At 37.3% G+C, this 16776-nt stretch overlaps 1 protein-coding gene across 4 annotated transcripts in view; it reads right to left on the bottom strand.

Moving 5' to 3' along the window:
• The window catches only part of DLG1 (discs large MAGUK scaffold protein 1), a 154457-nt gene that overhangs the window by 2697 nt on the left and 134984 nt on the right, over positions 1-16776 (bottom strand). For 2 of the 4 annotated variants that reach the window (XM_065640450.1, XM_065640451.1), the window contains 7 exons: positions 14751-14784; positions 12023-12064; positions 9033-9083; positions 6428-6529; positions 6003-6175; positions 2307-2416; positions 1851-1942 (listed from right to left, as the gene is read on the bottom strand). In XM_065640450.1, the coding sequence (XP_065496522.1) occupies positions 1851-1942; positions 2307-2416; positions 6003-6175; positions 6428-6529; positions 9033-9083; positions 12023-12064; positions 14751-14784 (604 nt within the window). Of the gene's footprint in view, positions 1-1850; positions 1943-2306; positions 2417-6002; positions 6176-6427; positions 6530-9032; positions 9084-12022; positions 12065-14750; positions 14785-15488; positions 15589-16776 lie in introns of all 4 variants that reach the window. The other 2 variants (XM_065640449.1, XM_065640448.1) reach the window with 2 other exon arrangements.

Here is a 16776-nt window from a genome sequence, read left to right on the forward strand (position 1 = left end):
ATATTACTGCTGCATCCAAGCTTTGCTTTCATGCAATTTACTTCCTTTTTAATCCTACTCATAATTCCCACCTCGTAAAAACTTTCTCCTCATCTGCAGCCCATTGTCATAGTCCCTGTGGGAGGAGGCTGTTCACGTATTACAGGTCAAGTATCATGTTCACAGCACAACAGCGCATTAGAAAGATTCAGAAATGTCTTTGCAATGCAAATAGCCATAAGCTTCAGCATCTTTCTTCTCTCCAGCTATATTTAACCACGCCTCTTCCAAAGCTCAGCGCCCTCAAAACAGAAGATGGACGTGCTCTTCATGTGCTTCAGTGCAAAATTTAAGTCTGTTTAAATTTAACCTGCTGATGAAGTTGATTTCAGTTACCCCACATGATGTGGTATTTTTTAACAGATTAGGGAATGCTCACACATTCTGTTTTACCACCTGACTCATACAGGTGGCAGCCTCCAAATTCTAAGTAGACTTCTCATGTCTTCAAGTATCTCAAACAGATTCAGAAAAGAATTTCTGGCCTGAACCAGGTTATCAAGGACAGAAGTCTGACAATTGCTATCCTCCTTTGTCAACAACCCTTACACTTCCGAGAAGAAATACGGCCCTGAGCAGTAGAGCTCTTAAAAAGGCCCACAGATTTTTGAAACATCTTGAATTATGTCCCTTACTTTCCTGAAAAAGTGTCCTATGTAATGCCCTGAGATAGCCTGGGAGAATACCAGCTACCAACTAAATATTTAATTAGTAACTATTAACAAACTCATTTGTTTCCTCAACAACAAACCTGACACATTTGCAAGTCATTTTGTAAGAGACTCTATAATAGGAAGAATCTGCAATATATGTTGCAGGTCCCGTAACTTTCTGGTGTAGACAGAGAGCTATAGGAAGAGTGGGAGAGCTGGATGCAGGACTGGGATAAACTGAGAGCTGCGAGGCAGCAGAGAGGGAAGGAGACAAAAAGGGATGGACTCGAGTTGTTCAGTGTGTGGGCAGCACACAATGTGGAGAACAAGGCAGGAGGCAGAGTGGGGCAGGGAGTCTGCTGGTTCCTCTGTCTTCCACCCTTGTGAAGCCACCAGCCCTCTCTCACCAGCCCTCTCTGTGTCTCTGCCCACATAAGGTGTGGAGGAGGAACTGGGCAAAGGAGTCATGTCACACAAAGGAGGGGAATGGGGCAGCAAACACTGAATCACTGCAGAAAAGAACATAACAGGAAGGAAAGTAGCAAGTGTTTATCCAGGACAGGAACAGGGAAGGCTCATTTCTGTCCTCCTCAACATCCTGACTTGAGCAATCTCCTCCTACTACAAGCCACAATGCAAACAATTAGCACAGTTTGAGCACTTGCAGCCCATGCTTTGCTGTTACAGTTAGGTCCATGGCATACATAAATTTGATTTGCTAACTAGCATAATGCTGTAGTACCCAATTTTCAGAGGCTTAATTAATTACCATCATTCTTTACTTTCTGATTTTAAAAACACAGATATTAATCATTTTCTACAGGGAGCTTTGCTGGGCAATCTCAGCTCTGCAAATAAAAAGCTTTAAACACACAAATTATCAACAAAGCAAACATCTGCATTACCATATCTAGGAAAATGGTAGAAAGTCTCAGAATTTTTAAAATCTAAACTAAGTTCCCAGTAATGTAACAGATTCAATTAATTGATCAAACTGAAATCAGCGCATAGGTACCAAGATGGCTCTATGCCTCAAAACAATCACAGATCAGCCAGAAAACAAAGTTCAGCCTTATCTCAGCAGTGAGGCAATTACTATTTTACAGCAAGCAATAAAATTTCAACTCTGGCAAGGGAACAATCCCAAGCAAAACGCACCTGTGAAGTGTTCGGTAAATTCTTGCTCCAGTTTCATGGCTCTCTCAAATGTCTTCCTGGCTTGCTCTTCCGTTAAGCGTTTATTCATTTCCCTGAAATTGAAAACAGTATACATTTAAAAACCACCACCAAATATTTATTTTGAAATAAGGTTTTAAACCGTTGTCTGAGTATTAACCCTAGTAAGAGGCAGTCTCCTAAATGACACACCTAAGCAAAGGCTGTAGTGGGAATGAGCTGTTCTCACTATGGCACTATGTTGCATGGAATTTAGCACAATGACATTGATTCTCAGGCACATTAATTGGGATTAGAAACCTCAAAGTCCCTAGAAATCAGACTCAGGAAATTAAATATTGTTTAAAATGCAAATATTACAATTGACTTCATATAACTTGCACTTGGCTTTTCCAATACAACAGTCTCAAACAATTTAGCCTGAGGTACTTTACTCACATGATATTTTCCACTGTTTTGGGTTTAATAAAAATGGAGATTGGGTACAGCTGGGCAATCTGCAACCTTTTGATCGCATTACCAGAAACATCAAGAATGCAATGTTTACCCTAAAAAGTGAGAGAGAATGGAAAACAGCACTAAGCAAAATTTAAGTCACAAGCATATACAGTGTAATAGTTTAGAAGAGAAAACACATCTCTACTGAAGCCAACAAAACCAGCATTTGCATCGATGATATTATGATTTCACCACTTTGGCACAAGGTCCCCAATGCTCCTCTGTTGGGATCACACATCATTTGAGATGTTTCTGACCCTTCTTCCTTCCTTTCTCCACCAGAGGCTGCAGCCCAATCGAAAACACAGAAGCACCTAGTGGAACGGTTGTACTTCAACCACACCACCAACATGATCATTTTTTTTAAACAATTTGAGGATCCTTCAGGGAGGTGAATATCACAAATATCACAGTTCAGAGAGGAGCCAGATGACTCCCCTGGCATACCTGAGGGAATAACCACCCTGGTGACAGGGGAACGTGCCACCATCAGGATTGTTAGATGAACCGAATACAAGGACTCTCCTCCCCTCAGGTACTGCTCAGTAGAATACAGAGTTTGACATGCTAAATGCAACTTATTTGGGCTGATTTTATTTTCATCACTTGAGAAACAAATATAATTTAACTGTTCCTTGTGCAGTTGGAAGGCAATGTGGTAGGGCTGCTTTTTTCCCCGCTATAAGCAATTTTCCAGCTCTTTGGGATATCTCATCTTAAAGGCTCTTCCTTGTTCCTCAACTCCTCTCATCTCTGATGTGCTCATTTCTGCCTCACATATTTTTCTTTCCGAGTAGTATAGGAGTAATTTGACATACCACCATTTTTGAAAGGGATGAGGGCAGAGCAACAGAAAACAACTCTCAGGTGACTAAAATAAGTTTTCTCTTTAGCAGGAGAGCAGTGCAAATGGCAGAATTCTGTGTGAGCCAGGGTACAAACCCACAAGCACCATAAAACCAAAGGTTACTCATATCACACAAGGCACTTGCTGAACTCCTGGGAGAAGGTTCCTGGAGGGCACATTAGAGAGCAATGAAGCCACTGCAGTCTGAACTGACTGACACGGTTCTGCTCCCTGGCAGATCAAGAGATCACCAGGATCATTTACATTTGATCTTTTGCACAACAAAACTGCAGAATTTTATTTAAGGAATTCTTAAAGAGGGTAGAAGTGTTCTTCCCACATGAACAAGATATATATCCACTTGCTTTCAACTGACAACAGCTGTTTCTCAGATCGAGTCCATGGATCTGGACACTGACTGGTGTAATTTAAGAAAGGTGTTTGCATGTCCTAGCAGAGTATTTTACTACATGTGCCAACCTGTCCACATCTTTCAAATGGTTTCTCTTAAAATGTGGCGCATGCTCTGGGAACTGACAACTGAGAGCATTACCTGGTCCAGCTTCCTTTTTGGGATGAGATATGCACTATTTGCTGTGTTGGGCCCAACAACTTATGGCAGGTGCCAAAGGATTTTGGGCAAAGGCTGAAGGACTGGATTTCCACCACGAGAGCTGTGCTGGTCCTTATGGAATGTAACTGTGACAGTTTATTCCAAATCAATAATGAATGTGCATTAACCGTGGCCTCAGATGCAGAGATTTGCAAGTTGCTAGTGATTCCAAAGAGGATATGGAAATTCTTTTCAAGTGAACATTTAGAAGACAAGGAAAAGAAATGCAAGTACCTAATGATATAATTATGATGTTTTCATACAGAAAAGCTATTTTGCTCTTTGCGCCATGCATCTGAACAACACTTTACTTTTTTTTTTAGTTCCTTACTTGCACTGCATCTGATTGAGAAACACAGCACAGCACTCAGTGCCTTTTACAATAACTGCACAAGGACACTAAAAAGCATCTTCAGCTGTGTCCATTATAGGTAAGGAAATGAGAGAGATGGGGATCAGCTAGAAGCACAGGCAAATAAACACCATTTAAAGCTACTGCAAGAACACATTTTCTGGTTGTTTTGGGGTAGCAGCAGTCACTTCTGCTGTGTCTGCCCCTAAATTCATAATGGAAAACTTGGAAACTGTCTTTTGTATCCCAGTAATAACACCCACTGAAAAGACTCATCTCTTAAGGGAGAGAGAGGACGACACCCAGGGAGCAGCCTCAGACTGACCAGTTGGCAGCCCTGTCACAATTTGGAAGTCAAGCTCTGAAGGACAGGGCATTGTTTCCCAGAAAAATAATGTTGGTTGGAACTGGAAATTGCTGCATCTACCCAAAGTCTCACAGTGCCTGTGCAAGAGATTTAATAGCATAGAGACATCTGGTAGTATTTCTTTCTTCATGTCAGTTTATAAAAGATCCACAATTGTTTTGTACCTTACTAACCCCACTACACGGGCAAAAGAACACGGCCAGTTTCAGGTCTAGGATGGAACTGAAGGATGGTATCTGTGCTACCAGGTGAAGCAACTGCCAACAGGTTTATCATGTTTAAGCTGTTCAATAAGTAGTTTCATCATCTAACCACGTATGATAGTTTCACAACTTTGTTCAGCCTCCTATACAAAGTACTGTTCATTTACTTCAACAACTCGGTAAGTAATTTTGTTTTCTTTTCTCGCTGTATACCATGGGGCCAGGTTCTATTCCAGAGGGTGAGAAAGACAGCAGAAGAAAATTTCATCACATGAACCACAGAATCTCACCATGTTCTCCCGGTTTTGATGCCAGTAAATTAAATTACCAGAAATAACGATATTCAGCCATTTGGCCAGAATGGTCTACACTGTTTTCCAGAGGACTAACTACACTCCTGTGTCACCTGGGTTAATCACACTTACCCTCTGCATGTCCAGCCTGAAAGTGCTCACACTTGTGAGTTGCCACCTAGAAAACAGCTGTTTCTTGTCTCATACAGATTAGATAACATTGCCTACTAGAAATGCACCATATTTGTAAGCAGTCGAACAACACTCAACCACCTAATGTGGAACATTTGCAATAAATTCTAACAGAAAAATTTTCTTTAAAACAAGCATCTTACTCTAAGAAATATGCTTCCTTCTTCCCACTCTTTTTCAGAGAGCTCAAGTAAACTTCAGTTTGAATACAGAAATATTTAGATTTAGCAAGAAATAATTAATTAAGATCTGTTCAGGATAAAAACAGTAAGGTCAGTCTTCAAAATGTAGTGGTAGCTATGTAAAAAGTCCTTCTGAATTTGAGTTCATTACATTCATTTCCCTTTGTCAGCTAAATCCATGAAGGGCACAAAGAACAACGATTTTACAAGTTTTCTTCTGCACAGGTCTATATCAAATGGATTATCATATTAATTGACTCCAACACCACTATTCTTAATTAGTTGATGATGTCTGCATGTGAGCTAGGCTAATTAGCCTGTAATTCCAATTATTTCTTCTCTATTCTCTTTTTATACGATAGAACAAACTACAATTGCTCCTTTTCCCATAATTTAATCATGGTGCTTTCATTATTCCAAAGCTTCACGATTTCCCTCAATGCACTGTGACAATGCACTTTGTTTCTAGTTTTGTACAAATTCCTTTTAAAGTCAGAGGGTTCTGAATGGCTTCTTGCCACTCTTCTCTTCCCCTGTCAGAGTCAGATAATCACCTCAGTAAATGAAAGTAACTGGCACTGATTTACCTTTTCTGCTACTTCTCGCACTGATTGGACACTTGTTCCATAAAGATGATTATTGTACTGGCCAGCTTCAATGAATTTGTGATCCTGAATATCCTTCTCCATTTGCTCTCGAGAAGTGACAAAATGGTAATCACGTCCATCCACCTCATAATCTCGTTTTGGTCTAGTAGTATCTTTAAATATAAACCAGTATTTTTTAAAGCAAAAACAAAATACAGTGACTTTTCCCTACAACATAAAAAAATATTCTCCCATTTACACTATAAAATTGTCAGAAGAAAAGAGATGGCTGACAATCAAGATAGCTCTATAAACCTTAGACAATATATTAACTTCTTTTAACTCAACATACAGAGGATAAGTCTATTAAGAAAATTAACAGAAATAAATAACTTAGAATTGCTATAGGATTTGCCGAGACTTACGCGGAACACATGAGCCAAATTTGTCTGGAAATTCTGAGATCAGATCATCATTTATTCTGTCTTTCATGGGTCCCAAAACAATCACAGGTCGAGTGTAACTGACTATTAAACATAAAGGAATAACATCAGTTATGTTTCAAAATCATTGGTAACTTTTACAGTTCTGCAAAATATCCTTTATCACACAGTTAATGGTTTTAATACCTAAAAGAATATGTACTCCTACAGAGAATAAAAACCTGTTGAAGAATGTTGAGCAATTACTACCATAGTCACAGCAAGCTGTTAGGATAGTGATTTGAGAGTGGAGATCTGAGTGATTGAAGATGAGTCTGAAATTATTAAGTCTTTGGAAGAATCCACAAAGTAACCTCCTTAATTCTGATGAAACAGCAAAAGGGGGAACTTTGAAAATCTTTTCACTTCCAAGAGGTGCTTAAGCAGCAGCAGTTTGTGAAATTCTAGTCCTGTGTTGGGAGAAGTTTCTTCTTTCTGCTAAGACCACAACTTAAAAAGTCACATATGAAAAGACTCAACTATGTACAGATTCTGTAACTATTAATACCCCTATAAAATGAAGTATAGCATCTTTTAATAGCAGCTTCCTTTTGTATAATGTTATAAAGGACTTTTGGTTGGAAATTAAGATCAAGCAGAAAATATCCAATTATACTGCGAGAACCATGAAGACAATAATGTCCAAGTATCTCAGCATTAGCTTATCATTTCAGCTGCATTTTAGTTTTAGGTTCAATCTATCTTTACTGCACAAAGAAGTCCAAATTAAATAAAATCTGACCTATAAAATATATTTTAATTGGACTCTTAGAACTCTTTCCTTTCAGAGCTCTTAATATATTCATAAAAGGAATGTCTGGGATCCAGCAGCTGTCAACTTATTAATTTAACAATAAATATCTTTGCTTGAAGACTAAGGGTGGCACAGTAGTACCTCAAATCCAAGCACCTTTAAATCTATTTTGGTCGTTACAGTTCTTTATTCCTCTGGGTTTCTTAAAAAAAAATTACCATGGAAGTGAATGAGTAGACAAATGCAGGTAACATATTCAGGGAACGTATTACTGCACCTAAGCCAAGGAATGAGGTGTTAGTTCTTTTAAGGCCTTTCCCATATACTGTGTTAGACTCATAAAGGGAATTACAGTCACGTATTTAAATGCCAAAGCACTTTGCTCTCTAAAATTTTTAGTTTTACAATATGGCAGTTACTAAGCCATTGGTTTCTGCAAAGTCTCATTCACGTCTCTTCTCTTCAACCTTGACGTTAATTCACTTGCCATTACTATTGTTCTCACTCAATGATGAAGCTATCAGAATCTGGGAAGCTAATGTCAGCTAAAAAGATGTTTCTCATTTTGTGAGATGCTGCGGTGTGGATACACACACCGACCCAGCAGCTGCTCACTGGAGGGTAACAAACCTCCAGCTCCCCAGTTTAAGCTCTGCTTAACTTAGCACATGGAAAAGGGACTACACCACTTCCATGCTCCCAACTCACGCGCTTCTCATCCCACATTTTATTTGGAGCCTACCAAAATTAAATATTATATGAGATAAATAATATAGTTTCTGTTAGTCTTGTACAACAATTTTTACTACTTTTGGAAGCTTACTGATGAAATGGAGCCCATATGCAATAACTAACAAGTCAGAGTGGAAGGTTATACAGGCACATGTGTTCCAGTATACAGTGCTATTAAAAGCAACTGGGCTGTGCCACTCACTGGTACTTGAATTCAAAAATGAAATCTTGACACTCGGAAGTCATGTAAATATATGATGTATATTTACTTCAACTGCCACCTTATCTGATAGGGAATAGATATCAAATAATCCCAAAGGATCTCTCTTTTACAGATTAATTTACAAATATATGAGCTATGTATTAGATAATGTAAACCAACTGCCAGCACCTGCAGTGGTGAATGGGAACACCAAAAATTCTGTATACGCAGCGAAGCAAAACCAGGACTAAGGCGAAAAGGAAATGATAGGATCCCACTGGAAATCAGTGAAAAGCATTTTAGTTTAAATGCAAGTGTGAGAAAATATTTTACCCTATCAATTTCTATTTCATTCAAAATTATTTTTTTTCTGAAAAAAAAAAAAATCACTTGGCAACTGCTAACCAAATTAGCCATATAAGCAGCCCATACAGAAATGGGAGACCGTCATGTTTTAGAGACTTTTCAATTAAACCTTACTAAAATAGACAAAAGATCTACTGATGCACTTTTTGTTGTGACAGAAAAAAGGAACTGGAACAGTGAGAATACTAAAGCAATATGAAACGGAAGAAAACTAGAACTTCTGAGGTTCACACTGATGAAACTGCTAAACATACCATGTTCTCCTTAAGCAATGTAAACCACACATAAGTTATTTTAAGTAGCACACTTTTGGATTGTGCACTAAATAATTTAGCAATTGCATTTAATAATTTATGCCTTTATGTTTTATTCATTTGAATAACGGTAACAAGTTCAGAACAGTGAAGAGGTTTATCATGGTGCTCAGTACATAAGGGGACATGAAGTTTTCCAACAAGTCAGATGACATTTATTTTATACTGAGATCTACAAACCTTCTTGTTGATTGACTGGTTCATATGACAAGACATATTCCTCTTGGCCACCTAAAAATGTAAATGCAAAGACATATCTATGTATTTTTTTCTCAACCAACACATTTGAGTCATTCAATGAACTATAATGATACAGAAATTCTGCAGTAATATGCATTACAATTATACCAATGAAGGACATTTCTCAAGAATGATGAATTATAAAAATCAAAGATAAGCCAAACACAAAATTTTAAAGCATAAGACACATACAGTATAAATCATTTCCTGGTTCACATTAGCATGTCAAACCAACATCAAGCACAAGAATTTTAAAGCATTGCTGAAATGCTCTTCAACACGTTTCCCTGGATGCAATGCATGCATGCTGTCATTCACTGCTAGAGTCATCAACACCCTCCAGATTTTGATGCCAGCATTTACAATAACATTTTTCTCTGTTTATATAGGGCTGACAATCCTGTATGTTAAGGTGTAAGGATCTTCCATTAACTTTATCACAAAGTGGCATTTACATAAACATCTTCAACCACTCTGATTTAAAAAAAAATATATATATATACACACTAAATAACTTATTTTACTAATGACTTCTTAAAGATGAACTTGAAAACAAAGACTCAGCTCCATAAAGCACATCAGCAGTGAATGAAACTAAAATAATTGAATTTTGGCTTTTGACAGCTGCAGGCTTTTTAAATGTTAGTGAAAGCATCTGAAATATACCTCAGTTGCCATCTCTCTAAAAGACTATTTCTAGTCTAACAAGATACCTCCAAGAAAGATTTATTGCAATGGAATCACTAAAAAATAACTCCATTACAGCAAATTATATGATGTTACTATGAACTTTGAATAAAATACAATTCTGTAATTTTGGAACACTCTTCGGAGTTTATAAGCCATACTTATAACAGGCAAAGGAACAGACAATGCTATACCACAGCTGTATACAAATAGATGGCAGATAAAGGCTTTTATAAATTCATCTATTGCTTCTCTATATCTGTTCTTTGTTTCATAGCAAATACATTGATCTTTTAAGTCTAAAATCTATAATTTCATTAAGAGAAATATTTCTCTTATTTGGAGTGAATTTGCATTCAAACTGTACTATAGCAACACAAGAATGAACATTTTAATTTTTTAAGTTATTGCAAGTGAGGAATATGTTGAGACAGATATGAAAACATGCAACCTGTGTATTTTAATAGCTCAAATAGTTACTCATGCAAATGGATTTTAGAAGGACAGTATATACTTTCAGAACCCCTCTTAGGCTCGGGAGAGGAAAAGGGTATCACCAGCTATTGACTCATCTATGAAGGATCCAGCTCACATATGATTTGATACTTCCTTGTAGAAGTGACATTGCTATAAGGTCAAAAATTAGTTAAGCAAACTACTAAAGAAATAATAACAAGTAAAAAGCATCTCCTGGTTGAGGGCAAAAAGTATATATTGTCACTGCTTTTCAACATTTTGGAAAATGAATATTAATAGAATGAACCTTTTGAACAACCGTACTCATCTGTAATCAAGATAACTTTCATATTAGACAGCAGTAAGAAGAAATTAAAAAAATTTTAATAAAAAGTGCTTGGAATTACATACTCAAGTAAGTAAAACCATGACATTCATAATAATATCAGGGCTTCTCAAGTAATAACAGAGTAAAAAACTAACTAGCAGTACCAATAATGAGCTTTAAACATACATAAAGGAGGCTCTGAGAAAAACCTCGTTGGGGGGAAGAGAGGGAAGCAGCAAATTTTTGGAGAAACAGTCATGGTTAGATAGCTTTAATGGTGTGCCATTAAAAATGATGAAAATTTGTAAGTTTGTCATATAGGCAAAGGCGGCTTCCATACACGCTCCATTTTGTGTTATTCTCGGGGAACACAAATCTTTCTCCCAACCAGTTTCTCTCAATTACAGCCTATGACACTGTTGGCATGGTAAGCACTGGGGATTTTATATACATGTATAAATTCCCTCCTTGAGTTTAAATGTCTGGAAGAAAAAATGTGGATCATCACCTCTGAGAAGATCTATAGCTCCCCCAAAATATAGCTGTTAATGATCTGCTTGCTTTATTACCCTGACATAAATAACATCTGTTTCTGAGGTGCCCATTATACGGCTGGCAGCAACCAGGAGCTGATCGGCGAGCCACCCAGCATCACTCTGTCTGACTTCATTGACTTTTCCTTTTCATATTCGTCTTCAAATCCTCAAATTTTTCATCTTCCTGCTCTGCTCTAGGCAACTTGGGTACTCACTAAACAGTACTGTAGCCTGGGCTACTAAAAAGGCTCACTCAGTCTAGTATTCAAAAAAAGCTTGGTCGTCAGAAAGAATGTGTGTGTAACATGTGCCTAGAGGGCTCATTTATCACAACTGACTCCAACACCTCACGTGTGTCGTATGCTTTGAACACGATTCATACTGAGCACCCACATTTGTCAAAATAGAGAAATGAAAGCTGAAAGCAAGGGTAAATACATGTTTGCTTATCTTTTCTTTCATTACAAGTACATACATATTAAATCTGAATATCAGTTGTGAAAAAACATAGATCGTTATTGCACCATTTAAAAGATTACAGAGTTTAGTTATGCTTCCAGTATATTAAGCTCAGCTACATATAATTATATTTGTCAGCGTTAAATTTACATTTAGGTTTTAATAGGTCTAGCTACCTTGCATAATGTTCAAATTAAGCTGAACTAAGAAAATGTATCTCAATAAAAATATCCATAAAGGAGGCTTACAATTATTCTCTCTAGTCTTTCTTTTTTTTAAAGAAACAAAAAAAGACACAGCAGAATTTGCGGTACCGCACCAAACACATGAATATGGATTTCACTTGAAGGTGACTGGGAGGTTTTATTTAACATGTAAATACCCAGAAAAGACAAACAAACAAACCCAAAGAAAGAGCCACTAAACGAAGGTTCTAAATAAACAAAGAACTTAAAAACACTTACGGTAACTACTTTCACTATCGCTGGCATTAGAGGTTACATGCTCTGAAATTGCAACACAATGGAAAAAAAAATAAGGAACATACACTGATGGCATGAGTCCAAAAGAAAGCAAATTGACACAAAATAATCCAGATGAAAGACAATACCGATACCAAAATGCTGAAATCAATACATACTGCACATAAAAGTTTTAAGGTACGCCTCATAGCTCTCAGGATCAAGCTTATTTTCATACCAAAGGAATGGATGTTAATTAAAACAAACAAACCAACCAACATTAAATAGCACATCAAAAGAAGATTTTGAAAAGTACACTAATACACACTTCACATGTAACGCTGTTAACTTCTAGGTTTTCATTTCAAGATGAATTTTGTTGTGGAAAACCTCTGGGATTATGCATTTCACCTTTAAGGTAGGCAATTTATTGATTATATTAAGAGTCTTGTAGTAGAAAATACTGGGCTATATTGCAGGAAATGTAGTGGAGCATGTTCAATAACAGACACTTTCTTATGGTATATTAAGTAGTTTACTTGAAGTGCAATGCATAATTTTAATTTTTTTTCCCCTCAGTCATGTTTTAGTTCTCAAAAGCTCCTGACTTTTATTCTGGACTATCTATATTAATCTCATGCCTTCTGCATAGAAATCAAAATCCTTCAGTAGCTACAAGGTGTTTATATTTACCTTTTAAAGCTATGCAATTATGTTAAATTTGTTTATGATAAAAAATAACGCAATTGAAGAATTTCAGTTATTGAAATATTCTGCCACCTGAAAATTCCTCAAGTCTTGTGAACAAATATGAACTTTGATATTGCTGAACTTTATTGTAAAGAATCGATTTTTATGCCACTCAATGAGCGTGTCTGTTTGTAATGAAAAACACTAACATTCACAGGTTAAGACTGCATAAAGCAGCTTGTGTTTGACCTACACAAATTAAGTACAATTAAATTTGAAATTATGTACCTGTGTGTATATGATAATACATACTGTTGTTTTGAGGAGCCTTTATAATACACTAAATTCAGTGCGGTTCCTCCCCTACAAGACTGAAGAGAAGGAAGCAAGGGGACTCTAGAGGTAAGAACACAGTCAGGAAGCAAGTATACTTCTAGTGATTAATAAATATTAAAAAAAAGTTACTGCCATCATATGTAAACTAATCAACCTTTTAAAATGTTTTTGGTTAAAGTGAACCAGTATCTTCAAACCACAAATCTCTGGCTAGACTGAACTCCCTCACTTCGTTTCTGTACGGGAAAAACAGACAAATATTTCCGAATGTTTGTGAGTACCAGCAATTTGTATCTGCTTCCATTTCATTTTCTTGTCTTGGAAAAAAGAATTTCCACGTTGCCACAGAAGAGGCAAATATTGAAGCTGAAAAGCCTCATGGTAGAACATGAAAGGGAGACACTGTCCACTGGGAATACAAGTGTTGTGATCGTCTGATAATGGGCACAACTGGTGAGGATGGAAAGCCTGCGATGCCGGCAGGAGCAGCAGTCTGCAGACCCAAGCAACACAGCCTGCAAGAAGTGTGGTAAAGCAGTTTCAAAAAGTCTGACTGTGCTGAAAAACAGGCTAGAAGGTATTTGTTTTTATAACAGAATTGCCTAGTGGCATTTCTGGATCATATTACAGAGCTTAAACTAGGTATGATCATCAAGCCATAAAGGCTGCTTATGATCTTCTGCTCTAAACCATGAAGCCATAAAGATTGCTAAGGTCTTCTGCTCTAGACCAAGAATTTCCCTGAAACTAGCCATTTCAGAAATGCAAAATTAATGTTATAGCTACTAGAATTTTTATCTCATGATTGAGGCCACATACAGAAATACAGAAATATACTTCTTACACTTGACTTCAGGAACAGCTGCATAACAGTTATGCACTGGGAATAAATGTTTCTTTAACAACCTTCAGTCACTTATCTTTACTGACTGATTTTACTATTCCATAAACACATAACAATTATGTGTTTATTATCTGTGATGAAAGCAATGTCTTGCTGGCTTTTTTGTTTTTTATTTGTCGTTTTGGTGCGTGCTGGTATCCATGTATGCAAACTGTTAGATCTGTTATTCAGCAACTTCTGAATCTTAGTACATTCAGGTAGTTAACATTTCTGCAGGAAATACAACTAATGCTTATGTGTCTCCTCTATTAGCTACCCCCGTACCTGGTCTAAAACCATCATAAGAGTTTGAATAAGTCAGATAGAAACACTCTCATGGCGTTTGTTAAGCAAAGTTTTTTTTGTGTGTGTAAGTAGCTGTAAACGTCAGTCACCTAGAGAGAGGATGGAAAAGTGTAACTAGTTAAACTGTTATGGCAATGGTTGTACTACTACTGTAAAAAGTCATGGGTTATTCTTAAATAAATAAGAATACAAAGACAAGACAAAATTGACATAAAAAAAAAAAAATCACCGGATTTAAAAACACAGTACTACTAATGACAAACAATTAAGCACTGGTAAGCTTCCGAACAACAAGAAAAACCCCTAAGATGATAGTCACATGGACTTAAAGAAAGACATTCCTGAAAGCAAAACCCTCCCAAAACATAACAAACTAGAAAAAGCTTATGGAACATTTTCAGAGTCAACCTCCTTATGCCAGTAGAGCACCAGTCTCAAAGAGATCTGTTAAAAAAAAAAAAGTAGTAATTTTTCAGATGGAGGTTAAAATAACTTGGGAGTATTTTGATCACTTACTCAGGCCTTTTGATCCCATGTCGTCAGGGACCTCCTGCAGAGTAGTCCCCAGAGGGCAAGCAATAAAAAGACAATCACAAAGAAAATAATTGTCAGTAATATATAAAATTGGCGCTACGACAGGAGACAGTTCCCAGAACATCACAGGGGAAGGTAAGTCTATAGGATTTGACCTGAGTGGCACATGAAGTGTAACCAGTGATGCAAACAGCAGAAAATACAGTTTGGAGCAGACCTGGTCTGAATTAGCGCACTCGTGCAACTGTTTTTTGAGAAGAAACTTTAGTGCTGGCAACAATGATGAAAACCAAAGTAACCTCTCTTCATGAGGAAAACCAAATTAGAATGGAATGACATTCAAATAACCAGTCTAAAGGGACTGGTGTGAAAAGCTGGTAAGCTCTGTTACACTTTTTGCATGGCTGCGCGCTCTCCTCCAAGCCAGCAATGAGGAACCAGCACTGACAGCGCTGGGAGGCTGTTGTCTCCTCCAGTTACGTACACTGATGTTACTCAAGAGCATTACCCAGGTTATTCCAAACTGGGGTACTCTTTGGTTAAATTTCACTTTAACAACAAGCAAGTGATTTCATAGATTTTGCAGATTGGTTTGTCACTGGCACCTCGAGCTTGTTGGCCTGTTGCAGCTCATGAAACTGTCTCCATAGTAACACCCTACTGCAGTCTAGCAGGCCCTTCTACATGTGCTTTGCTCTCCATCGAATGCCACATACTTACGGTCAATATCACTGGTTTCCTGCTCACTCTGGTCCTTGTTCTTGTAGAAGGGAAATTTTCGGGAAAAGAGGTTCTTTTTACGCTTGTCATTGAATGACTGCTGAAGAAGAGAAGGAGGGGCAAAACAAAGGATGTCTAATGTCTGTGTGAACAAAGGCCGAGACCAGCAGCTTTGTGGAAGCTGACTCCTATAACCACATTATGCAGTGCATATTTCAGTTTAACACTTCTCAGCTCATTAAAAATAGAGATCGGGATCATGGCTTTGCTCACACTCTCCGTATTTCACATGCTTACTACAGAGAGAACTGGCAGGCTGGTGCATACTATATGGCCTGACCTGTATTTCACAAATTTAGGCCTGCTGGGAGTGTACAAAGATGGGAAAAACTGGGCTGCCGTAGGATAGCGAAACCATAACGAACTCGAAGTCAATTAAATCACTGTTATTACCTAATATAGGGCTTACAATATTTTAAAACAACACTGAGGCTTTACGCATGCTTTTGCAAACAGCTGACATCGTAACAGCCCACCAGAAGTATCTGCCAGTGTTACCCATTTGCAAAGGCAAAACTGTAAATATTTGGGTGACAACTGCTAAATAACATATCATACAGTAAAGAAAAATGTACGTTAAAAACTGGCATTGTATCGAATGCTCTTACGATAAAACTAAGTACAGTGAAAAAGGAAGGAAAAAAATGTCCAGCTAAAATATCCAAACAATAAAAATCCAAAGCAAACTGTATTTGTTTCAGTCTTTCGCAATTGCACCTCACTGCAAGTTCACTGAAAGAAATGACCTTGCTCTATGGAAGTCTGCATCCCAATACTGAGATTAACTTTCAAAAGATAGAAACTAATTTCATTTGTTTACTGTGGCAATTATTTTGTCAAGGGTGCATTTATAGATAATTATCACATGAAAAACCCTGTATGTCCAAGTATCACATTCAGGAACTTTTGATATTAACTGCTTGTGTTGCTGAAGAATTTCTGCCTCTCAGTTACCACGAAAAATTCTGGCGTTACCTATACAGACATATACATAGCACAATAATAATTTATACTCATATGGGTAGATAAGTGATGGAGAGCAATGTATTTTTCATTCATGTCTACAGGTGAAATTAACACAGAAATTAGTAATATCTGCCACGTCTTCTGCTGAAGACATTATGTGACTACAGCACCTTTAATATACTGTTCTAAGTCAATAAAGAAACTCGATGTAGAAATAAATAGGTAACATTTTTATTGCAATTACACCCAGAATGGGAACTAA

This window comes from Caloenas nicobarica, chromosome 8, assembly GCF_036013445.1.
Source record: "Caloenas nicobarica isolate bCalNic1 chromosome 8, bCalNic1.hap1, whole genome shotgun sequence".
Lineage (NCBI taxonomy): Eukaryota > Metazoa > Chordata > Aves > Columbiformes > Columbidae > Caloenas > Caloenas nicobarica.